Source organism: Haemaphysalis longicornis, unplaced genomic scaffold (genome assembly GCF_048455015.1).
Source record: "Haemaphysalis longicornis isolate Haplotype H1 unplaced genomic scaffold, Haemaphysalis longicornis Haplotype H1 scaffold_1, whole genome shotgun sequence".
Taxonomy (NCBI): domain Eukaryota; kingdom Metazoa; phylum Arthropoda; class Arachnida; order Ixodida; family Ixodidae; genus Haemaphysalis; species Haemaphysalis longicornis.
The window spans coordinates 200,852,296-200,879,074 of NW_027526203.1; the positions used below are offsets into that span (position 1 = coordinate 200,852,296).

Below are 26,779 nucleotides of genomic sequence, written 5' to 3' on the forward strand. Positions count from 1 at the left end.
GCTGAACGTCAACGGAAACGACGAACTCAAAACTTTAGAGGGGGATGCTGAATTTCCCGTGGGAAAGCTGTGGCGGGAAGCGCCACGCGCCTTGCAGCTCAACCAGCCCCGTCCGCAGCGCCTCTGACGCTGATTGTGGCAGGATCCCCTAGGGATTGGTCAACCAAAGAATCCATCACGAGATAGGTTCGCGTTCAACCACCGTCGCCATCTTCCCGTAGGGGAACCGCCGAAGAAGAAGAAAAACGAGAAGACAAAGCTGCGAAGAGGAGGGCGTGTACATTGCTCTCAGCCGGTGCACCAATGTCAACAACCTTTACCTCACCATAGCTGACGGAGACTACCGATTCTACCACAGAGACAACATCGACAAGAACATGATGGACGAGTTTCGGCGCCTCGAGAACCACCGCCTACTCACCGTAACACAACAGCACTTGAGTGCCTTTGCCACCGGTGTGGACCCGGACGCGGAATTCCCTCTGGCGCTAGTAAAAACCAGATCACTCAACATAACGGCAACACAATGGAACCAAACGGAACCGCCACGATGCTTCGCATCCTCATCAGGGTTCCCCACGAGAAGATGGTGTAACTTTTTTCGTCCCACAGGCAATCGACTGCACATATGAAGGCTGGCGACATTATAATTGTTTAAACAACACTCATAAACTGCTTAGCTGACGCTGTATTGTGCTGAAATTACTGGTCGATCGGTAGAATTTAAGAACTGCGCGTAGACGGGACAATAAAAATTGACATACCATATAGCTACTGTAAGTACGGAATATCGTGCGAAGGCAGCATACGTGCCTGCTTATAAAGCCTACTCTACACCCCCTTGAGCGTATGTGCTCATCAATGTGTATGTAACATTTTGTTACGCTTGCTCATATGCATACATGATTAAATGTACAGTCACGGATTTCTCTGTGGTCGATACTCTTAGGGCGTGCACTTTAAATGACTGATTGATTATTTATTGATTGCATGGTGCATGTCCCAGCAGCGTCTGTCCAAACCAGCAGATATTTCCGGTAATAATGCGCCGTCTACAGCCTAACTGCGCGCACGTGGAACTTTGGGTGCGTATCACTTCATTAGAATAACAGCACAAACTGTCGGGTATGCGCTGGAGCTTTTATGCCGTAAACCATCACAGGGAGCCATAGGTCGGCCTACTCACTTGTGAGTACACTCATTTGTACTCAAACTCACGATTGAGTGCGAAGATGAGCGAGTACAGGCCTATACAAAAGAATGAGTACGATGATACGTTGGTACAGGTCAAGACAAAAACTGTGAGTACGATGACGAGGGAGGTCAGACGGGACCCCATGTACTCGTGAGTACAGTATTTGTGAGTACAATACTTGTGAGTACAGTACTTCCGAGTAGGCACTCGCGAGTAGTCCACTCGCGATTCTTGCGAGTAGTACTCGTTAGCACTGTACTCGCGAGTACGGTATTCGCGAGTACCGTACTCATGAGTGCAGTACTGGAGAGTACAAAATGGTGGTTTTGATCGCGCACTCGAATCGCCCCGTGCTTGCACGATTCTTACATGTTATGCGGTGTCGGGGCACCCCTTTATGCTTAAGGAAGGCAAAATGAGGTGTAAAGGGGGTAACTGCGGTTCTCTGTATTCCCTTTTTCGCGGGGTTACTACTGTCGACAATTGCTCGCCACGGGGTTGCTATTCGCCCCGAGCGCGAACAGAGTCGGCCCCTGGCGGCGGCGGGACGAACCGCTCCTAGTGTGGATGGCGCTCTCGCGTCGTCTGCTTTTTCACGTTGCGTGCGGCGCAAGACGCGTGCTGCACACGACAAAACAACCAATATGTGTGCTCGTTTGGCAGTAAGCGATGACATAGTTACCTCTGCGTGCGCATTTCCTCTAGAAACGCAATAATCAGCGGCCGTTGAGGGTTAATGCGCTGGTTTAATTCCACGAAACATCTTCGCCGTGGTCACCGCTTGAGTGTGAACATTGCTTCCACACATTGCACTTTTCCGATTGTTGAGTGCAGTCGTCTGCCGTTTCGGGAACGCCGAAGGGTGCTTTTTGAAGGTGGCGTGGTGATTATTTAAAGGATAAAAGTTTAGTACGCGAAACGGGTAAGAAGCGACAAGACCTGTGCATACGCGTGCAAATTCCAAACCCTTGTAAAACTGCGCTGTGTCCTTATAGAAAGAAGAAACAAACAAAAACATTTACACTGCACACGACCCCTGAGCTATCGCCCATACATTACCGGACAGCAAGCGCCTGTGTGATCGTGTCCTTCCCGTATGTTTCTAAAATAAATACCATTTTTGGACAGTCGTTGTTTATACGCAGTTGTGAGTTTGCGTTGTGAGTTTGCGTCTGTCATGTGTAATTTCGTGTGTCATTTTCATATATATTATTTTCAAATCCGACATAAATCACCTTGTCCAGAAACGTGTCTCACTCAGCATAACCAAATGCCTAATATGGTCACATCTTAACCTCTTTTAAGGTGGACCTAAGTTTAAAGAAAGAGGAGAAAACGCGTAATATAATGCACGTTGTTGCCCACATGTGTGAGGGGTGTGTGCCTTGACTCGCTGATTTTTTTTTTCCCACAATGCTTGCTTTCAATACATTTTTGAAAAAGGCGAGCCACAATTCCTGGACAATCTCGGACCAAAGGGGGTTAAAATTTTGAAAATACGTGTTAAAGTACTGCTTTTTCACCGCTACAGAATACAACGCCTAGTGTAGTTTCGATTGTAAGTAATACTGATAACCATAGTGTGGCTTTTCGCGTTACATGCGTTCTGTTCTCTCTGCTCTTGCAACGTTGACAGGACCCCCCCCCCCCTCTTCCCGAAAAAAAAAAAAGAAATGCACAGAATTTCATTTTTTAACCAATCCTCAAGAATTAAATACCAAGACAAAGGCGATATTCAGTTTACAAAACAAAGTAGTTACCGGGAACCCGTTGCGCTGATTCGCAACGAGAAATAAAAAGGAAATGTCTTACTACATCTGCAGCAGTGCAACTTCATTTATTGCCATCTTTAGGGTTCGTAAGCGACCTTATACGCAAGAATGCAAACACATCTCGCTGTTACAGGCACCTGTTAGATTTTAAAAGGAACGAAAATGGTCTACAGAGCAGCCGTAACAGAAAATTTGTGCTCACTGTGAGGTCCCAGAAGCTTGGTTTGCACACTGTAAACCTGCTTGTCACTTTGCGAAAACCTAGCTAAACATGAGATGTTGATTGTACTGCGTGCGTTGACAATTCAATTCGCAAGTTCACTTGCGACGAAAGCCGTAAATAAGTGATCTGAAACCGTTATTCATCAACCCTTCCTTCAGAGTCGCTAAAATTTCATTTAAAAGACCCGTTAGAGCGGTTGCATTTATATCTCTGCGCTGATCAAAATTCAGTAATTTTATGTTGCCTTTTGAACACACAAAAATATCGTAAGCTCTTAGAAAGAATTTCGGGGCAGTTAAGTAGTGCTACCATTGGGCATCCCACAAATGCAAGAATGCGTCATGCTACCAGTGAAAGCGATTGAGATTGCCTTTGTAAACTGAATTTCAGAGATCGAGGCTTCCTGATTTGTTTCTATTTATGCTTTTATTGAAGGCTCAAAGCCATAGTCTGGAAAGATCGAGCTTGCTACGAGCCACAGCGTACAAGTTCATTGTATTTCGAGATTCCCGATGAGCCGTCGCTTTTTTTGGTGTAGTAATGAAAACTGACTGCCGCTTCCATGCTATACATTGAACGTTGAGTAACCGAACTACAGCATACCACTCTTGTTTGCACCTTTCGTGCGCACATACTGCGAGAAAAAAGCACGAAGCGCGCCCACAGTGTGCATTCTTACGGGCCGCTCAGCGGAGCATCCACACTAGCAGCGCGACGGTGTCGCCACCTACATGTCGAGCTCGCGGCGAATAGTGAAAGCAAGGGCAGGGATGGGGGCTTCACTCCGCATGCTCCGCTCAAGTCAGCGCGTTAATACAACTGGTTGATTGCGAGAACAAATTAGTAGAAACACTTTTGAACACGAGTAACTGTGAATACAGATTGAATGCAAGTACAAGTGAGTAAAGATGAGTTGAGTACGAGTGAGTACACATTGAGTACGAGTGCAAGTGAGTACATGTTGAGTACGAGTACAAGTGAGTACAGATTGAGAACAAGTACAAGTGAGTACAGATAAGTTGAGTACGAGTGAGCACAGATTGAATATGAGCAGAGGTAAGTACAGAAGAGCTGAGTGCATATGAGTACATATAGAGTACGAGTACTCGCGACGGCTAACGAGTTCGAGTACAGGTCAGTACGATTACAAATGAGCATGTGAGGAGTGAGTATGTGGGATTTTGAACAGAGACGAGCATTTTGAGTCTGAGTTTGAGTGAGTACAGCGTGAAAAAAAATGTGATTAAGTTTGAATGAGTTTTTTTCTGTACCTATGCCAGGAACTTGAAGTACAATGAGGTTTTTTTCATAAATGGGCAGCGTTTGACGATGTTAGACCTCAAAGCGCGACTTTACGCGTAACGTTCTTTATTTTCATAACCTTGAAGATGAGTCTTGCGACATGACAAGCAATGTAATACTCAATCTACGTCAAGCTGTGGGTAGCGGCTGACGATGTTATTCCTCAAAGCTTGACTTCAGGCTGAAAGTGGGGCGTCGCATACCCGCATTTCCCCCTCCCTCTACTGCGTATTAACCTTTCCGCAAGCGAGTTATAAACTGGAAAATGCGGAAGTCTTCACCAAGAGTTTGTGCGTCTACATCCGCCAAATCAGCTGAGGTAGACTAATATAGTGTCGCACTAAAATGCAAACGGGAACGTTCGGTACCATGCGGTTGTTTTTGAACCATGAATATATTCGAGGTTCCAGCTTTTGCCTCACCATCCACTGGCTAGCGCAAGTATCCTAATCCCCTGGTCCTGCTGCTTTTCGCTACGTTTTTCTCAGCTGGCGTAATACTTGCCACGCCCGTTTCTGATCGCAACCATGCACCTATAAATATTCCACCACACCAAGTCTCGGTTGCGAAGCGAAAAGCACCCTTTGCGTCGTTGTCTGGGTGTGAATGAGGAAGTTAGGATATACACAGTGTCCTCACAAGTACCCGAGAGTAGCACACAACGGGCCTCGAAATTTGTACAGATGAGGAACTTGAAATTAGGAAACAACAAGCGGTGCGCGTGGTAGTTGGTTGAAACATTTCGTTCTGGGTGACTATACTCATTCAATTAGGCGGCAATTCACTTCATAATGAATAATGACAGGCAATTCTTTGTGAAATCAGGAATATCGCGCATTGGTCCAGCTCGCATTTCACTTGGCTCGCATTTTCAGTTCACTTGGTCCCAGCGTGCCTGATGTGCGTGACATTTTTTCACGCATGCTACATGCTGGTCACCATCGTAGGAGCTGATCACCCTTACAGGAAGGTTTCGCTGGTTCGAATAGCGCCGACACTACTTTTAACGCCAACTTCTCTCAAATAAGCTAGAAAATAAGGAAATCAGAGAATATGTCAACTACTGAGCAGCTACTTTTCCGCGTTAGAGTTTGGACGCATTACGGCTTGTTTGGATAGCTGGCTAAGGCCGGCAAAAACAAATGCAAATACACAGATATTCTAAGTTGGCAAAGCGCGCAATTTCTGCTTGATTTATATTGAATATTGTTTTTATATATTAAGAATGGTGGGGCAAGCAGCATAAGTTTCGGATGAACACGTAAACATGCAGGCTGTCGCACCGATACAGCACTAGCGCCGGCCGACGCTGCGACACCTCGCCGTCTACCGTGCAGACAATATTCCGAGCCGACACCTGCCTGGCATAAGCGGCACTGCCATTTACGTGACCCTGTATGTCACCTTATACTCGATGTTTCACAAAGCGATTACTATGAACCTTAACAAAACAAAGCTCGCACAGGTCCGATCAGAAGTAAACTGAGCGATCCCCGAGAGGCATCGCTCCGCCATCTAGTAGGGCTGACAACAACCAAGAGCATTTTCTCATAGCCTCCTTCCCTCTTTGTTCATTTTTTTCTTGTTACCCTGACACCAAAATGTTCTGGTGCAGGACATGGTGTATCACCACAAATGCATTTTATTACCACACCACCTTACAGCCTTCCGGTTCCTGTTGAACTGCAGCTTTTGGTTAACACCTGCAGGGAGCATACGAAATATAACATACGTTTTAGGTACCAGCCTCTAATGAATCCCTGCTGACGTCACGAAACATGTGATACAGCGGGGAGAATCAAATTTTTGCCCTGATTTGTCGAGAATCTCAGCCCGTGACAATTGGTTGAAAAACAAGAAAAGCTGAAAGGATCAGAAAATATACGGTGCGAAAAATATGTCGCGCCACAGCAAAGTTCTTCTGGCAATCGCAAAAAACTGGGCCGCAGTGAATGGCTATAGGTGTGCGTAGCACAAGAGTGGCTGCGGATACGTCAGGCTCCCAGTCGGTGAGCCGCATCGCCTCATCAGCAGCGCAGATGATCTGCTGGCAGTGCTGAATTTACGGCAGCAATGTGAGGCTATCTACTACGTCACTGGGTACAATGGATGCGAGATGCGAAACACTGGAACAGCTAAAAAGGAATGTAATGCGGTCTGATGCTCACTTCCGTTGCTTCCACCCAAAGGGTTTGTTCCTTAGTCGACAAGGCTGATGCGCTTGAGCACTTGTTGAATGAACTTAAATGATTGGAGTTTTTATGCTCACAGAAACTTGGTACTCAAATTCAGTTGACGGTCTTCGGTTACAATATTACCGCAAGCATTTTATTTATCGCAGGGTTGGGCGTGGGGGGAGGCGTTTGTATTTTAGTAACCAACTCTACTTCACGTGACTTACTGCCGCAGTTCTGCGTTGCGATTGCTGATTATAAATGTCTTTGTATCATTTCTGGTCGTACCATTCTCGCTACTTGCTACCGCCCTCCAGATTCTAGAACACGGCAACGCTCTTTTATAAAAAGTACGAGATGATTGTGGGAGGCCATTTTAATATAACTTTTCTTTCTGCTACTAATGCGGTGAATGAATTTCCCCTCACCCGCTCGTCAAATGGCTGTGGTTTTGCAATTGACAAACCGACAGTAATAAGTTTTAACACAGTGTCTTTGATAGGTCTGTTTATTAATAATTTGGAGGATTATCCCTTTACTGCTTCAGTGTTAAGTTAGGACCTGAGTGATGATCTTCCAATCCTACTATTAGGGAAAACAAGGGTAAAAAGTACGTCGTCGCGTAGCAGTGCATTGCGGAATATTCCCACGAATGGCCTAGCTGCTTTCAGAAAGGTCATAGAAATGGTGAACTGGCTTGGTGAGGTAGACATACATGAATGATACGAATAAGGCGTATAATCTTTTCCTAGAAACATTTGCAGGTATCTTAAAGGGGTGAGATTTCGGCGCACGTTAAAGAACCCCGGGTGGTCAAAATTAATCCGGAGCCCTCCACTACGGCGCGCCTCATCGCCAGCGTTGTGTCGGCGCGCTAAATCCTACAATCAATAAATCAATCTTAAAGGGGGACTGACACCAATTTTTGGCGTTAATATTATTGCACAGTTCGCTTCCTTTACTCAACAGAATACCCTGGTTGAAACATGAGCGGCCTGCGACGCGAAGCACACACTTTAATTGGATCTCATTTATCGCGCCGACGGAACAGCACGCGGAGCGGCACTCAGCAAATGGACATCAGCGTGACATCATCCCGTGCTAGCCAAAAGAAGTGACGCGGACAGCACTCGTCAAAAACACGTGACGTCACTTCCCGCGCGCGGCCGGGCGGCGGCCTCGCGAGCGGCGACTGGGCGCCGGCGCATTCACAAACGGGTGCACATAGCCAGAGCTACAGGCATAACCGCTGCCCAGAAAGACACTGTTGGCAAAAATAAAGTTCTACACTCGGGAAAGGAAGCTATAATATAGCCCGGAATCGCAATAGAAGTCCCCATCAGGATTTTTCTTGAAAGCGCTCATCGAATTTCCGCGCAATGGCAAGCCTAGCAGCTTAAGGCAGCTCAGCTGTTCAGCTCCGGCGGCGGCGCAGTCGAAACAATGCCCTCACCGCCCTCAGTGTTTTGACGTCCGCACAAAGCGGTGAGGTCATGCCGGGATTCTGTCATATGCGCCTTTCGGGCTGAGAGCGCGGGAAATTGAAACAAACAATTTCAGGCCGTTCAATGTAAATAATTATCGCGCGCTGAAGTATTTAAAGTGCTTTTTCGGGTTCCCCAGACCATTGAGCATCGATAAAAGCAATAAAAATGGAAAATAAAATTTTCGTGTCAGTACTCCTTTAAATCGTGTTTCTCATATAAAAGCCGGACTGGACCTACAAAAGCTAGAAAGGAATGAATTCCTCGAAACCCACTCTGGTAAATTTGACATGTAGACCGTATGTATCGGCCATTTCATAACTGGAGTGACCTCAAACGATTTAGAGAATTCAAAATCTACAGAAATCAATTAAACAAAGAGGTGAGACAGGCGAAGGAATCGTACTTACTCGACACTTTCTGATCGTGTAACGAGGACCCAAAAAAGCTACTTGAAAAAATAAATACGCACCTCATATACGCACCTCAACTTGATGGTGGTACTATAAAATTCAATTTATGCTCTACAAAAAAGGATCTGCTATCCATATACAACCTCGAATTAAGAGTGCCCATTTTCCATTTGTTCCGCTCAGACAATATACTACGAATTTTAAACTTTTCTACTTGAGGCTAATTGAAGGCTTCAAAAGAGAACTGAAGAAAGGGTACAACAGCCTACAGAGTCTTGCAGTAATCCATCACAATAAGCATGCGTACAAATGCAGAACGCCGAAAATTTGGCCCATGCCCTTCCATCGCACCAACTACGGTTTTGATAATGTGCAATATGGTTGCCCGGTCTCTTAAAGCGACCCTGCAACGCTTTCGATAAGCGCTTTCACTCTTTCCTTGAGGGTCTGGAACCACTGCGAAAGCTATAGTTATCGCCAGCACGGAGCGGCACTGCGTGATTTGCTCGTCGCACCAGATACGCCTTTCATTTCTGCTTTGTTTTTGTGGCTTTTTTTAAAGTTGCTATCGAATACCGTTCATTGCTGCAACTGAAGGAAACCCGGCCAACAGCCGCTACATGGCCTTAGTGACGTAATTCGAGCCGTCGAAGAACGTTAAGACCGGGAAAGAGAGAAAAATCTTTTGAGCGAGAGAGAGCGAGAGCGAGGGGAGGTCAGCTCTGCTAGCGGCAGTGCTTGCTACGCCAGATGGGGGTGACTACAATGCAGTGATGTGAATGTGAGAGATCGGGAAAGCAACAATAGAGAGAAAACAAAAGTTAAATAAAAAATGGCACGCAATGAAATGCAAGGAAAAAACTCTAAATAAAGTTAAGTAAAAGAAAAAAGTTGAGCGAATGGAGCCCAGGAAGCGCAGAGCGCCTAACAAGAAAAAGGAGTCAGAGCGTACATGACGACGCAAACGCCTACAGATGTAGCCATACGCACAATGGAAGAATTACAAAGTTTTGCCTAGTCCAGAATCTCGCCAAAAACGCAGAAGAATTTTTGTCCCTAAAGATGAGTCATTGTTGTTGGCCCAGGGTCCAACACAACTGAAGGCTTGCTCCACGCCGTACACGAGACAGGAAGCTCGTCGCTGTTACTCATGCAGCGGATAATCGCGGGCATATACACAACAAGTGCTCAGTTGTCTCGCGCACAGCGCACGTGGGTCACAGTGGTGAATCCTCCCACCCTATTTTGAACTTGAAGCTTCGGGTGTAAGCCACATTGAGACGCAAACGATGCAGTACACCTTCAGGCGCTTAGGTAAGGTCGGGTGCAACACGTAATTTACAGAAAGGGTCAATTCCATGCAGAGGTGGATATCCGATGTGAGGGTGCTGCCACTTCAACATTTGCTCACTCCAACCAGTTCGATAGATAAGGGCACAACCATCCTCTTGAGAGAAAAGAAGCTGTGTCGTGTTACGCAGAGTGGCCAGCGCTGGCGGCTGCTTCAGCTATAGTATTTCCTTCTATTCCCGAATGAACAGGCAGCCATTGAAGCACGATGTGATGGCCCGCGCGCACTACCGCTGTGTGGATTTCACTGATTTCACACACAAGCTGACTGCAGTGGTTGGACAGCCTTCTTAGAGCTTGCAAAGCACCGCGTGAGTCTACGAAGATCACCCATCGCCGAACATGATGTGCACCAGTGAAATGAAGGGCAGCCCTTACAGCCGCTAGCTCAGTAGCGGTGGATGATGTTTTGTGGCTCAGTTTTTTCCTGATTTTGCACTGCCGCGGATCAGTGACCGCAGATGATTCTGCGGTCACTGAGCCGTCCGCATAAACGTGCGTGTGGCCTGCGTGCGCGGTAAATATATATTCGAAAAACTTCAGTGCAGGTGCGGGCACGGCCGACTTTTTGCTTATTCCTGGAATTTTTGTTATTATATTCCATGGTGCGAGTATCCACGGTGGCAATGCTGGCTTGACAGGTCGCTGAAAATTTGCAGAAAGCAAGACTCCTACATGCGATGCAGTGATGGCTGCCAGATGATGCACATGGCACCGAGTGACATGGCGTAGAAACGTTCGAAGGCACTCTTGATGTTGAAGCACTGACGCAGACAGGCACCGAGCTTCCCGCAATGTTCCAATTGTCGATGTGCATTTGGAAAGTCCCAGGCGCACGCGTAGAGCTCTCGCCAGCACAGAATCTATGACCTTCAAATCTGTAGAAGACAGTTGATGCAGAGCCGGTAGGCTGTAGCGTAAAAGGCCGAGAAAGAGTGCTTGATAGAGTCTAAGAGGAGAGGACACGGAGCATCCCCAAGATTGTCCACTCAGCATGCGCGAAATTCGAACGAAAGACAAAAGCCTTCCTTTCAACTGCCGAATTCTAATTCCTGCCGAATTCTAATTCCTACCGAATTCGAATTCCTGCCGAAGTCCAAGGCATCGAGCGGTCAAAAATGACACCTAGAAATTTGTGGTGTTTGACATAGGATATTTGCGTACCTTCTACACTAAGCGTATATCTTGAGACGTCACGCCGTGTGAACGCAATCGCTGCACACTTCTGAGAGGAAAAAATCAACCCGCAGCATCTCAGGTACTTTCTCCAGGATCGCCAGGATCGCTCTCTGAAGTGCGGCGCGAATGTTTCGGTGGCTTTTGCCTGAGGCCCAGATGCAGATGTCATTTGTGTACAGCGAAATATTGACACCTTGGGGAAGAAACGTTGGCAGGCGTAGAAGGCATATGCTGAAAAGAGTCGGACTCAAGACGCCGCCTTGAGGACCTCCATGTGTGATAGGATGCTCGGTCGTTGCGCCATCACTGGTGACGATATAGACGTACCGATGTTGTAGGTAATCGCAGAGCCACTTGAACATTCGTCCTCGCAGCCCTACGAATGTCATCTCTCTTCGGATAGCTGTGTGTGACACGCTGTCAAACGCTGCCTTGAAGTCAAAAAAGACAGCTATGGTGATATTTCCAGCTGCTTTTTGTCGGGAGATATCCGCCACCAACAAAAGTATGTTATCTGTGCTGCTTCTTCCCCTCCTGAATCCAGACATCTGCGATGGATAAATGCTTCGATTTTCAAGGTCCCAAGTATGCCGTTCTAACACCATTTTCTCCATCACCTTGCCAATACAACTTGAAAGTGCAATTGGCCGGTACGAATCTATATCTGTTGCCGGCTTGCCTGGTTTAAGAACCACTACGATCCGGGCGATTTTTCAGCTGGCCTCAAGGCGCCCTCTCTGCCACGATTCGTTGTACCGGGAGAGGAGCTGATGACGAGCTTTTGGGCCCAACTGGCGTAGAGCCAAATACGTGGTACTATCAGCGCCAGGGGAAGAAGACAAATTGAGATTATTCAACGTCCTGGTGAGCTCTTCAATGGGGAAAGGGTCATCCATCAGCGTCGCATTTGTGGTGGGGTTTTACAAGTAATCTGATGGGCATACAGCAGTTTTTTGGCTGAGGTAGTTTGCGACCCCCTAATCTAAGTACTGGGTGTGTTGGGTGTCTACGTTCTGCAATCATTTAATATTTCAAAAAAAGGTGATAAACGGGTTGCAAGGTTCCTCTAAATGCACCACATGCACAGAATGAGGGCGTTCATCGAACCTGGGTGAAAAAATTGCGGTTGTTGGTTATCAGTGTAATTTATTGTTTGTTTTTGTTCATTGTGATTTTTATATCGCCCATTGCGATTGCTGAGGTGCCTGCTAATATGGTCTCTTTCGATTTGTGGGCCTGCTCTCTACGGCATGCCCAGGAATGAGGCACACTGCGGTTGCGTGAAAGAACTCTTTACTCACATCCTCCAACGCGCTGTCGCCCGTCCGGGCATACACACACACACCATCACCAGAAAAACTCTCTGTGCCGAGTCCCTGTCTCCGCGCGCGGTTCTTCAGCACCACCACCCGTTCCTACCCGTCCACTCGCGCCATCTCTCCGGCGACCGGGCCGCACGGTAGGCGAGGAGGGCGAGGGAAGGGAGCCCATGGCGAGGGGCTCCGGGCGACACCCCCTAGACCAGAAGGTGTGCCGAGGCGCTCCCCACAGATTTAAGTAGACGAAACATACTTTTAATCATCAATTCGACCGCCGCACCCCTTCCCGCCTTCTTCTTGCTATCTTTTTTCGTATTTCTTACCTTCGTATTTCAACCTGGATCTTTTTTCTGCTTCTCCGCTGACGAGAATCCTAACTCTCTGAGAGCTGTAAATACTACAGTCTGCGCTATACAATGAATAATCAGGCTAACTGCTGTACACATTCTTTTTTTGCGCCTGGCTGCACCAGTTGAACATGCTTTTAACGATCAATTCGACCGCCGCTCCGCCCCCCCCCCCCCTCCTTCCCCTTTTCTCGCCATCTTGTAGTAAGCTTTCTGTAGTGAGCTCTTCATTTCTACCTTATTTTTTGCTCCTCCGCTCACATGAATGTTAAACGTGCTAATACTCAAGGTGTCCTTTGTTAACATTTTTTTTTTCTTCCTTTTTTGCATCTGTCTGTATCAATTTCCTCAGTGGCCACCTGCTGACGCTGATCAACGGGACTGATGCGCCAGTCAAGCTGCTCTAATGCAGTTTCTTCCCATGGTTCCCGCCCGTGCACTGCACAGGAGAATAAAGAAATGTTCAATATTCAATGTTATTTCCTGTCATGCTGGCGCTAAATGTACTGACCGGTGATGGTGACCATGATTTAATTGTCAGATGTCATCGACTTAAACCAATACACCTTCCACCAAGCCGCCTCGCCGAGACGATTGCGAAGAGACTCGGCACAACGCACATTGCCGTACGGGTCGAACTGATTAATCGGCGAATGATTGACGGGTGTGTTCCACTCAGACATAATTTCATAGTAATATATACTGTAAGGAAATCTGTAACGGCCGTAGCGTGCTTCATGCAAGCCTTCATTGCAGCTGACAGCGTTCGTTTCTAGTCGGCCTGGCTTGCAACAAGGTTTCTTGGGGCCCCTGAAGAAAAGGGTAACAACAGGGGCAGCGCTTTTTTTTAAGCGAAGGTTTATGTGGCTAGGTGGATGAAAAATCCGGCGGTGCCGTGTACGCAGCAAACTCCCTCGGCACAACCCAATGCCCATGCGCGAAAAAAAGCAGGTTGGAGAGCTGTTAGAAGTAAGGGGGGAGAAATTGACTGGATTTACATATGACGTAGCTACACTTTCGCATCTACCACACTGGTGAATGGGAATGCGTGTGCATCGGAGGGAGCGAAAAAGTCTCGGAGCAGAGCGCGCGGGCAGTGAGCTTCTTCTCGGCGGGCAGGAGCGAGGGCGGCGGCAGGGGCGGAGCAGTGTCAACGTTGCAATAGCAAACAGTAGCCGCACACACGGTCTTCGTGAAAATTTTCTAGGCCAAGCGGCAAACGTGCAGGCCGCAAAGAAGTCAATGTTCAAGCTTACATCCCGAGAGAGGCTGAAACGTTTTATGCCGGAAAGCTAGAGAAAACTCCTTTCTCTCTTACCGCCAAAAAATATTTTGGTCACATTTAAAGTACAGCTTCTTTGAATTCTTTCTGGTCGACAAGGCTTAGGTTTGGCCTCATCAATTTGAGAAATGGTGTACGTTACTTCGAAATGCGTAGGCCACGCGGGATACGTAAGACACCGGCCGCACGGAACAACTTCGCTGGTTAATCATCCTTACGGGACACATGGCCGCACTTATTGCAACATTGATGACAGACCGGAAAGTCTCCGGCTTCAAGAGGGGCAGTACTGATGCACCCGCTCCGCACGTCATCGAGGAGCGGGTGAGTGGGTAGAGTTTCAGACTAATGTGTACCAGAGGGAAATCTGTCGCTGGTGCCTAGGCGATTCGCGCTTCGTCGAGTGTAGCGCCGTGTAGCGCTGATGACACTCGCATTTTTATTTTGTTTGGTTCGCGAACAAGATAATACTAGCCTTTGTCGGCAAAGAAAACAATAACATACTTTAAAAAAATTATTTCTTTTTATCAATAAATATTGCACCTCTTAAAAAAACTTCGTCATCAAAAATTCTTTAAAAGCTCATGCGGCCTGAACATAAAAAGAAAAAAAAATATGCCCGCGCGTATACGAGGTGCGCGGGCTCTCTGAACAATATCAACAAACGAAATGAACGAACGAAAATGAACGAATCCAAAGGAAAGCTGTGCGGTTTATTCCTAACAAATTTTCCTAAACTGACTGACTCAGTGAACTAACGAAGATTAACGGTATACCTTTACTAGAAATAGGAAGAAAGCAATTCAGAGTAGATTTTTTTCCCTGCCCTTGGGTAACAAACTAGCACTTGATCCCTCACTGTTTGTATCCCTCTTAAAACAACAAGAGTTCCCTGGCACCACCAACAGCACGCGTATACTTTATACTTTGCAGGAACCGACCTTTTCGAGTAACCTAGCCACCACGAGCGCGTTTGCGTAAACTGAAACTATCAAGTGACACTGTTTTGCTGAATGTGCTTGTATCGTCCACCTTGCTTGGACCCATTGTCCGCTCAGTAATAAATAAATAAATAAATAAATAAATAAATAAATAAATAAATAAATAAATAAATAAATAAATAAATAAATAAATAAATAAATAAATAAACAGCTAGGTGCACTTTGCCATCACTCTCAGAAATAGCAACAATCAGCATGGCTTGGCTACTGACCAACGTCAATTAACCAAGAAGTGGTAAACCTGGGGCCCTGGATTTAATGGAAGGAAAAGCCCCCTTCCCGGCCCCCGGCTTTAAAAGTGTATATTTGGTAGTGAGCTCGACCAGAAAAACTTAGCTGTCAAGGCACGGGACACCCAAGAGCCAGCCGTGACGTCGAAAAAAGAAGCTGCGATCAGTCGCACAGATTTGACGGGCATTGGTTATCGCTCCAACGCGAGTTAACCTGTAGTTCGCATCACTGTGGCGCTGCACTCCGTTGCTATTGCGCACTGACTCGATGGCGTGAAGTGACGGAAACAAGAAACAAATCCACGAGGCTGAAAATCTCGCGGGGGCTTAACCTTGACGGATCTTTCGAAATGATCTGCGGTGTCCGTGAGCATCGTGCCAGGCCTGGCCTTATTGGCTGCTAACTCCGGTCGGGTGCCTCGTCTGCATTCCGGTCTCCCCGCGTGCCCCCAGGGATGAGATATACCGAGAATTTTTCGCGCGTCACCCACGCCAGCTCTTCTTTATGGCATCGCTATGCTCATGTTTGCTTAGTTCCTCGAATGCTGATTGCATAATTTTCTCCCTCTTGTAGCGAGCAACAACTTCAACATGGCGGGGAAATTTACCACGGAAACCCAAGGTTATAAGAACAAGAACCAAAAAAAACCGTAGAGGTTGCATCAGCGTTCTTGTATTATTCTTTTTGACCAGGCAACGACAACCTGTCTCAGGTGTTTAATGGAAGCTTAATGGAAACATAAGTGTACGAAGCTATACAGCTTTAAGTACGCGGTATATGTGGCGTCGTAGCAGCCGCGACAAGTGCAAAATCAAACTGAGATATTCTTGCAATCAATGCAATTTATAACATGTATGCGCCGATTACAACGTCCTGCCCGAACATGTACGCGCACACGGAACACAAAATCAATGCCTGTTGGAAACGAGACGGCGCATCAACAACATTTTCTGCAGGTCCGCCCACATGATAAATACACGCGAACGGAAAGAAAAAGCCTTATTAAATATAGAAACGTCTGGTCAGGTTTTTTTAGTGCGAACGTGGCAAATAAATTACTGCACAGACCTCAACCCGCCGTGCGTCGAGGCGATTTCCCATACACCGGAAGATGCAAGATGGACGCGCTGTTAACTAAAAGAGGACCGTACGATTAACATGAAAAGTAAAGGGCTCTACCGGTTGACTTCGAAAGGAATACCAGTATCGCGCTCTCTGGCGCACGTGAAAGTGCAAACGGAATATTAACAAATCTGACTTCTAGGAATACACAGTCTTCACATGGTAACGAGAATAAACGATAAAAAATTACGAGTGATGCTTAGAACTTTAACAATGGGAAGACGAAAGCCTAGTTGGACCTTCTGTTGACCTGCTCTTCAACCTTCTCTTGAACTTCGCGGACGCGCCCGTCAAAACCTGACCAGCCCCTTGTACAGCACTCCCCGAAGCTCGTTCGGCTTGTGCGCCATCGCCAGGAGCATCCTATTCGCCCCTTTCTGTACCCTCACTGCTCAAAGCCGCTGGTGTTTCCTTTCCCGGCGCCCGCTGCGTGGCCCTTTCTCAGAGCCCTTCTCCGAACACCCTACCGCACTGCTTTTTCCCTTTCTTGGTACGCGATCCCCGGCTTACGCTTTCCCCTCCCGCAACTTTTTCTGGACCCCCTATCTGTACCCCAAATCGCGCGTGCTTGAAACTTACAGATTTCAGGTTTTCTAGTAAAAGGAAATGGTCGCATCTAGATACGAACAATTGTATGAAAAGATGATAAGTTTTTAGTTTATGCAATGGTAGAAATTGATGGAATCCCCCCCCCCCCCTCCGCGTTAACAACAATAGAGAAGAGAAAAAGCAGAAGGTACAGTTAGAAGAAGAAGTTTCTTCATGGTTTAGGCAATCTCCTCTCTGCGTAGCACTCCCTCCGCTAATAAACGCGTTTTTAGGAAAATCTACACGATGATGATTCCCTGAGACTCACAAAATATTTGCCGGTTTCCCAAGGGGACAATAAATCCGCTGAAATTGCAGCTATCATCATCCGCAAAGATTTATTCGTGACTAGCGGTAGTACCCGGCGATGCCCGGGTGGGCCACTACACTAATTACATAACACTTAAGTTATCTCTTTCGTGTCATAATTAGGTAGTTCATAATGGAGTTGTACACAATAATAGGAACGCCTGCCCTCTTTCAATACATGGGCTCCTCCCGGAGGCGTGTGGTTATAGGAAACGGCTGGAACTCGTGCTATATTCGAAATACCCCGAAAATAATTGCACCAAGATGGTGCGCTAAAAGAATTACATAGTCCTGGGAAGTATTATGTGGTAGGTGTAAAGAATGCAGTCACAGTTTTATAATAAAAAACATGGGCTCCTATGTAAGGCGTGTGGTTGCAGAAATTCTCAACAGATCACGACCGGTATGCTACGCGGGAAAATTAAACCTAATTTCCCTTTGAGAGGAATGTAACGTCTTTTTAAAACCCGCTTGTCTGTTTATACGCTTCATGGGGCAAAATACTGAAATTAGTTTTTGGTCTACTTTATGGCCAGCATGCATAAGCAAAAACGAATTAGATATAGTAACGGGCTTTCTAGTTGTTGAGAAACCCGTAAAAACAGGTAATTTACCAAAAACCCTGATTCTATCCCTTACATGGCCGTTATAGAAAAATCTAGTGTAACAGTTTTCACACATTTGTATTGTTTACCTATATAAACAAACTTCTTCGATATCTCAACGGGCCTTCTCACTGTCTCTGGGCTGTATTTTTTCAGAAATTCAGCAATGTTGAGCTCCTAAAGCATAATAGGAATGTGCTTCTCAAATTTGAAGTTTGTACAACCAGAAGTTTGGCTTGGCGTTCACATAAAATGTTAAGCCTTTTCGGCCCGTCATGGGTGTAAACTTGAACAATTCGTTTCGCTCTTTTAGCGGTTTCGCAGGGCGAAATCCTTAAAGCCGGTTTTGTGTGTTTGTATGGGTAACATTTATAAGCAAAAACCAATTAGATAGATCAATCAGTGAAACATTTATTGGAGAATCTTTCAGAACACCCTTTTTTCCGAAATGCAGAATCGCCCCAATAGGGTTGGTTATGGCGAAACATTAAAACCACTTTTTAGATAATCTTAAGAGCTACACATATCAGCAAAAAGCAATTCGATATGTTAACGGGTGAGAGGGATAATAATAAATTTACGAAAACCCAACTTCCCCCTTTCCCCCGTTTGGGACTACAATTTCGAAAAATCCCGCTTTAGTGAGCCCCTACGCCATGACACAAATGTACCCCCGAAATTTCAAGTTTCTAGGTCTATCGGTTTTAGCTGGGCGTTGATGAGTAAGTCAGGGAGTCATTCAGTCGGGCATTATCCTTATAGGTATAGATACGCGCTTTCTCCCCCATTGGTTCGCATACTATTGAAGACGTGACGTAGCAGCACCACCAAAGTTGTGTCCCTCCAGCTTAGCGTCTTACCGACGATAGAGAAACAGGCGTAACCTGCCCTTTCCGTCACTCTCAAAAAGGAGAGACTGAACCATCCCTGTAAATCTCTAGGCTTGTTAGTTTACCAACGCCGATCATCGTTACCTCCCAACCGGAGTTATGCCTCAGCAATAGAAACCCAATTTGAAAGTCGAACCCGCGATTTGCCGGATGGAAGAGGACGTTTATTTTCTACTAAAAAAGCACGACGAGCCACGCAACGTTTCAAAATGACATCGCGGACGCGGACAGCGGTTGAGGTGATCAACACTAACTTAGTTCTGATTAAGGAACATGCACCCATAGACCAGCGACATTTTTTTCTTTCCTGAGTAACTTAAAATATAGTATTTCCAGGCGCCTAGCGATGGAACTACTACACTAAAGCTTTTAACGTGGTTTTATAGCCGGTACTCAATGGCGCGGAATGCATGCAGGCAACCAAGTGTGCGCTTCCATATCTGTGGCCAAGCGTCTGTTGCTAGGCGATGTTGTGCGCACGGCCCGCACATCAGACACCCCTCTTCTCCTTCATGCAACCGAGTGAGTGCGCCCACGGCCGGGCTAGAGCAGCGGCGCGCGCGCGTTGGTGGCGGAACTTCACATCGAGACGGGGCTGCATTGTTCTCGCCGCCGCCGCCGCCGCTACGAAGGCCATATCAACGCAGCGCGCGCCGCCGCTCTAGCCCGGCCGCGTATTCCCAAACCATATCCCGTAGGGGCCCAGGCCGACCACACCCCCCAAGCAGGGGCGCAGCCGCAGAGGTTAAAAAAAATTGCAATTTTTTAACCTCCTTGGAAGCAGCACCGTGACGTCTCTACCTATATGTGCGCGACTTCATGCGATGTGGACTTTTTCTTTTTTTTTTACACTCGGTCATGAATTCTGCATAATTTGCACTGCTGGTCATAACAATTTAGGGAAACAATATCGAAAATATATACCAACCAAGGGCTAAGTAATAGTTGGATTGTACAGCAACTGAAGTACTCGAGGAGTTTGATATATGTCATCTGTACAAGGCTATTGACCATAGTCTCTTCACTGAAGCCATCAGACCGAGTTTGATATCAGTAATCATGCGTGCTGCCACTCACGCTGTTGCCAATGTCGATTAGTTATTTTTAACAATTTGTGCTTCATGCACACAGAGATTTTGCTGCATAAGATACGTTATTTATAAATAGACAGCTCCAGCAGGATCCGAATGGCGCTGATGCCCCCCCCCCCTGTAATCGGGAAGGCACACCAAATCGTTACCACTTAATTTGGCTCTGTCCATTATTCGACCGTAATCGCCACCAGCTTTTAACTCTAGGTCCAGCCCCTGCGACTGAACAGGAACATGTTAGTCGGGTCCGTGACAATCCCACCGCACTAGAAGCAATTACCGAGTACGCCCTTGAAAACAGATTCTAGAAATTGGTGTAGCAGCCTGGCCGACTTCCCCGTTCGGTATACAATGTGAACTGTCTGCAGCGTGCTCTGTTTTCAGTGTGAACCGCATTGTCCGCAGTGTGGACTGTACATTTAAGTGTGAACTGTGCGTTTTGCTGCCACTGACTGACTTTAATGTGTTCATTTTGCGATTAGGACCCCAAGACTGCAACTGTGTTCATTGTGCGAGTTGTGACCTTCCCATTTTCTCCTCATCCTTGCTCCCCCAGGGCCCCATGGCCTCTCATTTAATGCAGTGTTACACTCACTCAGACACGTATATTCTTTTCGCTGGGACTAATGAGTAGTTGCCCGTGAGCTTGAAGTTTTTGCGATAGTGATCTCGGAGTCCCAATAGCGGCAAAAAATTGTCACTTTTAGAGATCCACTGATGGGTATAGATGAGCAGTTTGTGTCTGTTTCCTGCGACGCATTTTTAGCTACCACATATATATATTTCTGTAGTGTCTGGCCTTTTCATTCGCCAACATTGTGTCACAGCTCGTGCCTCAACTGTAAGCCACACACACGCAAAAAAGTATACAAATGTATAAACAAGAAATAGCAGGAATAAAAATATAAATAGTACAACACAAGTTGCCCACGGAGCGAAACCATCGGCCGCCCGCAAAGCAGCCGAAACGAGGGGAGGGGGAAAAAAGAAAAAATCCACCTCGCATGAAGTCGCGCACATATAGGTAGAGACGTCACGGTGCTGCGTCCAAGGAGGTTAAAAAATTGCAATTTTTTAACCTGATTGGCTGCGCCCCTGCTTAGGGGGTGTGGTCGGCCTGGGCCCCTACGGGATATGGTTTGGGAATACGCAGCCCGGCCGTGGTGGCCGTGGTGCGGCGTCACTCGTTACGTCGGGCTCCGCGGGATGGCGGTACTTGTCCATGCTAAGCACAACTGTGAAACACATGACTTTCACGTTACAAACTCTGCCTCACCGAACGCACAGTATTCCCTCGAGTTCAATGTGAGTGCGATTAATAACATCTCTGTTGACGCCACCGTTTAAAATCGGATTGGAACGGAGCAGATGACGCACGCCGGTGCTTTTTTTTTCTTCGGCGTGCGGGCGCAGAGGCCCAAGCCACGCCGTGTCCTTGGCGTATCGGCCATGTCTGTGGCCGTTTCCAGTGTTGCCAGGCGAAGAAATTGACCGCTAAACATTTCAACGAATAGCACCTATAAAATAGTCCAAGAGAGCATTCCTGAAGAATCAAGTCTTAATTCTGGTAAATGTTTTCCAACGTGCGGGCAGGAAGACAGATTCATGAAAAGTATATACTATTGCGCATATTTCTCTCATGGGGGTAAAAGTTTAATCCATGAGCAAGAATTATGGCCGGAAAATTTCCGGAACTTTCGCGAATCGCAAATCGACGGCGAACTGCCTTAACCTCGTCCTAATATTAAGCGATATAGCGCTTCCGAAAGATTTTATATTTCTATGGGTAGTTGGCGCGGATGAGCCAGATTGTAAATTAGTGGCAAGTTCAATGACCAAGAATAGAATTCGCCTAAGCAAAACTCAATTCTCAGTCTTCGACTCCCAGCTAAACTTACCAGCAGAACACTGACCAGTAAAAACTAGACACAGCTGAGCAGTTTTATAGCTGACCAGTAAAAACTATAGATCTTTATGAGTTCGGCAGCTTACTGCGATCCCGACAGTTCAGCTTAACGTCTGCAATGCGCAGATCTTAGAGAAAGAAGCCGGTGTAGTGAAATTGGCATGCTTAATGTTAACTTGAACTTCGAGTGCTTGAGAAGGCTATAAAGTAGCTCAATGTCTTTTACAGTATACAAAGGTTCACTCACAATGATAGGAACATATTTTGTCTCAAAATTTTGGGATCATGCTAGATCACAAATAAAAAAAACTTTTGATGATGCCCAATTGGAATGTATATGCCTTGATAATTACCCTTATTGCGAAATTTTGCTAGAAGTAACATAGAAAAGCAACATCAAGGTACAACTGCATTAGTTATGACCACCCGCGGTACAAATATGGGCTTTGGAGCACATTTTTTTCGTATGAGAGCTCAGTAGAGAGCTCAGTACTGCGCATGTCAAAAAACGATGGCTTTGATGCCTCGGTTCTGACGCTTCCCTGGTACTTTTTGAACAACACCGCGCGTGATGGGGGTCTAGGAGGCATAACTCGTCTGAAGGAGCAGGCCGATTTCCCCACAACGCTAAGCTTTTGTTGCACAAGGGGAACATATGGAATTGGCGTGTCTTCTACACGCATCGCCTCCATTGTTTGAAACTGGAAAACAGAAACTCTTATATCAACTTTTGTATCATTACTTAGAGTAAGGCATGACTAAGTGTTCTTTGGAACCACTGGGCAGGAACAGATTTCGTTTAGAACAAAAGTTGCAACATGAGGGACAACCATTGCATGGCAAATATACTGGACTCAAGCGGCTCTCCGCAGCCTCAGGCTGCCTCTACTCTGAAAAGGTTGTCTTACAGTGGTCGATCATGACTTGCAGATCTTCCGGGTAGCACAGGGATGGCACACAAACTCCAAATTTGTAGAGTGGTGCGAGATCCAGAAACTGTTCGTCGTTCATTTTAGATAGGTCTCCGGCTGCCTGGAAGTGGAAGGATGAATAATAAGGATAGTAATAAAAAATCCAGTTCGTTGTATGCATCTAGCGATATGGTTACAATAAGTTTGTATAATTACACAGGGGTTTTAAATTCACTTTAGTCTGCGGTACCCGGGTGTTTCGTCTTCATATTGCGGAATGCAAAGACTTGACTGAAGAGTGTGGTTATGGTGCCGTGCCATAATAATGGGATGTTCAGCCTAAAAAACTCATTTATGGGTATTGTACAGGACAGCGGCGTTTGATTCCGTTGATCAGAACCAGTGGCTCGAGCCGCACACGGATCCTGGTTCTGGTTCAATGGCATTATGCACCGGATCCTGCTTCCCTCCTGGACGGAAGCGCACACCCTAACATCAAATATTTTACAAGTAGCCCTGCTGCCATTATCTCTGCGAGACCCAAATTATTCTCGTACGTGCATAAATGAAATAGGCTGCAGCCCAAAGACTAGATATATGGCATTGCATGTGATACGAAGCAAAGCCAGGCGAGGGTTGCAAGAACCCAGAAAATTTTAACGAAATACGTTCTTTAAAAAAGAAACACCGGGAACGTGATAAACGCACACCATCTTTATTGCTTACCTCAAATCCGAGATGCTTGACGAACTTGCCGACGAGTCTTTGCACACTGGGTGATAGCTCTGAGCCGTTGTAGACGAGATGAATCATGCAGTACTTGCCCCGGAAGAGTCCCTCGTCATGCCTCACAGCTAGGCACTGATCGTAGGCGCCGTACCCGGACAAGCGTCCTTGCATCAATCCTGCCGGAGGTTTCCCCATTGCGTCCAGCACTGCGAAACGGCAACATTTCTTGCAGTTAAGGTAGTTGCAAATAAAAAAAGAAATATAACAAATAGCACGTTAATCACGCTCTCTAAAAATTTATGCTACCTGCTTCTTTTTCTGCTTCTATGCTACGTTTCTGGCTTATTATGTTCTTGTATATATACCGTAATCGATCTTGCTGATATTATTTTGTGTTTCGTTTATTGATATATTCGTGCTTATAACGTGTGTTTCCGCCTGTTTAATGAATAACAGGAGGTCCCCTCTTCAGTCTCTGACTCTGGGACCTCCTTCTGAAATCTTCTATTGTATACATTCTTGTTGTAACGCAAATGAAATAAATTCAAATTCAAATTCTTTTGAACGGCAGGTATTTCTCAAGCAATACCGTGGAGTAGTGCCACACCTATGTGTCTTAAAGTTGGGTAGCTGTACGCGTACTCACAGTGCCTAAGCTTGCCTTACGTTTCCTTGGAAGCTTTGAAGGAAAATGTCAATGGATGGAGGGCCGTCTCCTTTTTTCCTTTTTTTGAGTTAACGGCGTGCAGGTGCTGTATCCTATACATCTTTGTGATTTCGTTGGTTCGTCCTCAGTTTTTTATTTTGTATACGTTTGTTAGTTTTTTGGTTATATCTTGAAAGCGGTAGGTTATTAGTACATTTCTGAGATTTCGTTATTTGAATTACAGTATTTTTCTTGAAAACGGCCGATTTTTGCCAGATTTGGCCACCAATTCACTAAATTCTGCAAATTCGTGTTTTGTTTCGTGATATCTGTTCTGCATTTTCATTTGTTTTTTGCTGGCAATGATTCACATTTACACTATTATAAGGATTGAAACAGTTAACGTCGCCGATTATGGATTTTTCTGGAGATACAAGGCATTACAGTGTTGCGGTTGGGGTATTCCGTAAAGAATACTTGCACATAAAAGTTACGCTCTGGTAAGGAGGAGGAAGGCGAGAGAAAACGCTTGAAACAAAAAAAAATTAAGGAAGCTCAAACTAACGCATAAGGCTTCAAGGTAGCGAAGCTGTACGCAACCTTCGCGACCATCCCAGCGGTTTAAGTTCACGATTGCAGCCGATTTGCTTCTTCTGCGCTGCCGCAACGACCTTTACTCCATGATTGTTGCTATCAAGCAACTGCGAAAATATTACCCGCCATGAATTACAACCATGCGCCTGCATCAGCTACTGAGCTGAATGAAGGAAGAAGAGAACGAGGTTCTCCTAGCGTTGCCTAGCGTTGACCCTCTTAAGCTACCTGTGACACCAAGACCACCAGAACCGACTCCCTCGCTATGCATGTAGCTAATCAGAATGGGAAATGAGCTGGGCGTTGAATGAACGCAGAAATAAAGGCCAGCAGTCGATAACGCTCAGGAAGGCAAAGGAGAAGAAAAAATATCCGTTCTTTGTGCTGAATTACGCTTATTTTTTGAAATGGAAGAAATAAATTCGAGAAAAACAAGCCACTGGGCATGCTGGGAACGCTCGGCGGTCACCGCGGGGCACCCACTCACGAGCGCTCGGCATTTTCTTTGTATTTTTCCTGCAATGGCGAACTTGCAGCTTGTCAAACAGCTCCGCTGTTAAAAAATGACAACTACTTCATGCGGTGCTATAAAGCACCTTCAGGAAGCCGAATAGCACTGGCAATAAGGACTGCATTGTTGATGCGTGTTAATATATATATATATATATATATATATATATATATATATATATATATATATATATATATATATATATATATATATATATATATATATATATATATATATATATATATATATGGGCGGCGCAAGTTGACCGGCCTCAGAGCTCTTGTAAATATAAACCCCCGCTTTAAAGTCGAGAGAGAAGCCGCTGTGGGGATTGGGGATAGCGTAATGGCGAACGCACCGCACCGGTTATGCGGAGATGTGGGTTCGAGTCCCGCTCCCGGAAAACGGCGGATATTTTCTCGACTTATATTTTCGCTTATTTATCAATGAATCAAAAGAAACGTGACAAGCACACGTCATTCGGCCCTATTAAATATTTCGAAAAAAAAAGCCGAATAGCACTGGCAATGACGACTGCAACCTTGATATGTATCTTTACCGAGTCCCTCGTCCCGTATCTCTCTGTTCTGCTACATGCATTACGAGGCACTGGCTCCAGCAGTTCGGATATGCCAATTGCTAACCCCGACCTCCGACCATGTTCTACGTGGCGGCCGCTGGGAAAGAAGACGTCGTCTCCCGCGGTAGTCGAGGGGCGGCGCAAGTTGACCGGCCTCAGAGCTCTTGTAAATATAACCACCCGCTTTAAAGTCGAGAGAGAAGCCGCTGTGGGGATAGCGTAATGGCGAACGCACCGCACCGGTTATGCGGAGATGTGGGTTCGAGTCCCGCTCCCGGAAAACGGCGGATTTTTTCTCGACTTATATTTTCGCTTATTTATCAATGAATCAAAAGAAACGTGACAAGCACACGTCATTCGGCCCTATTAAATATTTCGAAAAAAAAAAAAAAGCCGAATAGCACTGGCAATGACGACTGCAACCTTGATATGTATCTTTACCGAGTCCCTCGTCCCGTATCTCTCTGTTCTGCTACATGCATTACGAGGCACTGGCTCCAGCAGTTCGGATATGCCAATTGCTAACCCCGACCTCCGACCATGTTCTACGTGGCGGCCGCTGGGAAAGAAGACGTTCTACGTCTCCCGCGGTAGTCGAGGGGCGGCGCAAGTTGACCGGCCTCAGAGCTCTTGTAAATATAAACCCCCGCTTTAAAGTCGAGAGAGAAGCCGCTGTGGGGATAGCGTAATGGCGAACGCACCGCACCGGTTATGCGGAGATGTGGGTTCGAGTCCCGCTCCCGGAAAACGGCGGATTTTTTCTAGACTTATATTTTCGCTTATTTATCAATGAATCAAAAGAAACGTGACAAGCACACGTCATTCGGCCCTATTAAATATTTCGAAAAAAAAAAAGCCGAATAGCACTGGCAATGACGACTGCAACCTTGATATATATATATATATATATATATATATATATATATATATATATATATATATATATATATATATATATCTGACAGAAAATAAGGGTTGGCAGTCAAGAAAACTTTGGAAAGCAAAGGGGAGGTTGTGGTGGGTCA

At 46.0% G+C, this 26,779-nt stretch overlaps 1 protein-coding gene across 1 annotated transcript in view; it reads right to left on the minus strand.

Moving 5' to 3' along the window:
* The window catches only part of LOC144141230 (nose resistant to fluoxetine protein 6-like), a 73,052-nt gene that overhangs the window by 40,669 nt on the left and 5,604 nt on the right, over positions 1 to 26,779 (minus strand). The window contains exons 2-3 of the mRNA XM_077672790.1: positions 23,421 to 23,629; positions 22,692 to 22,815 (exon numbers count right to left, since the gene is read on the minus strand). Coding sequence (XP_077528916.1) covers positions 22,692 to 22,815; positions 23,421 to 23,629 — 333 coding nt within the window. The remainder of the gene's footprint in view (positions 1 to 22,691; positions 22,816 to 23,420; positions 23,630 to 26,779) is intronic.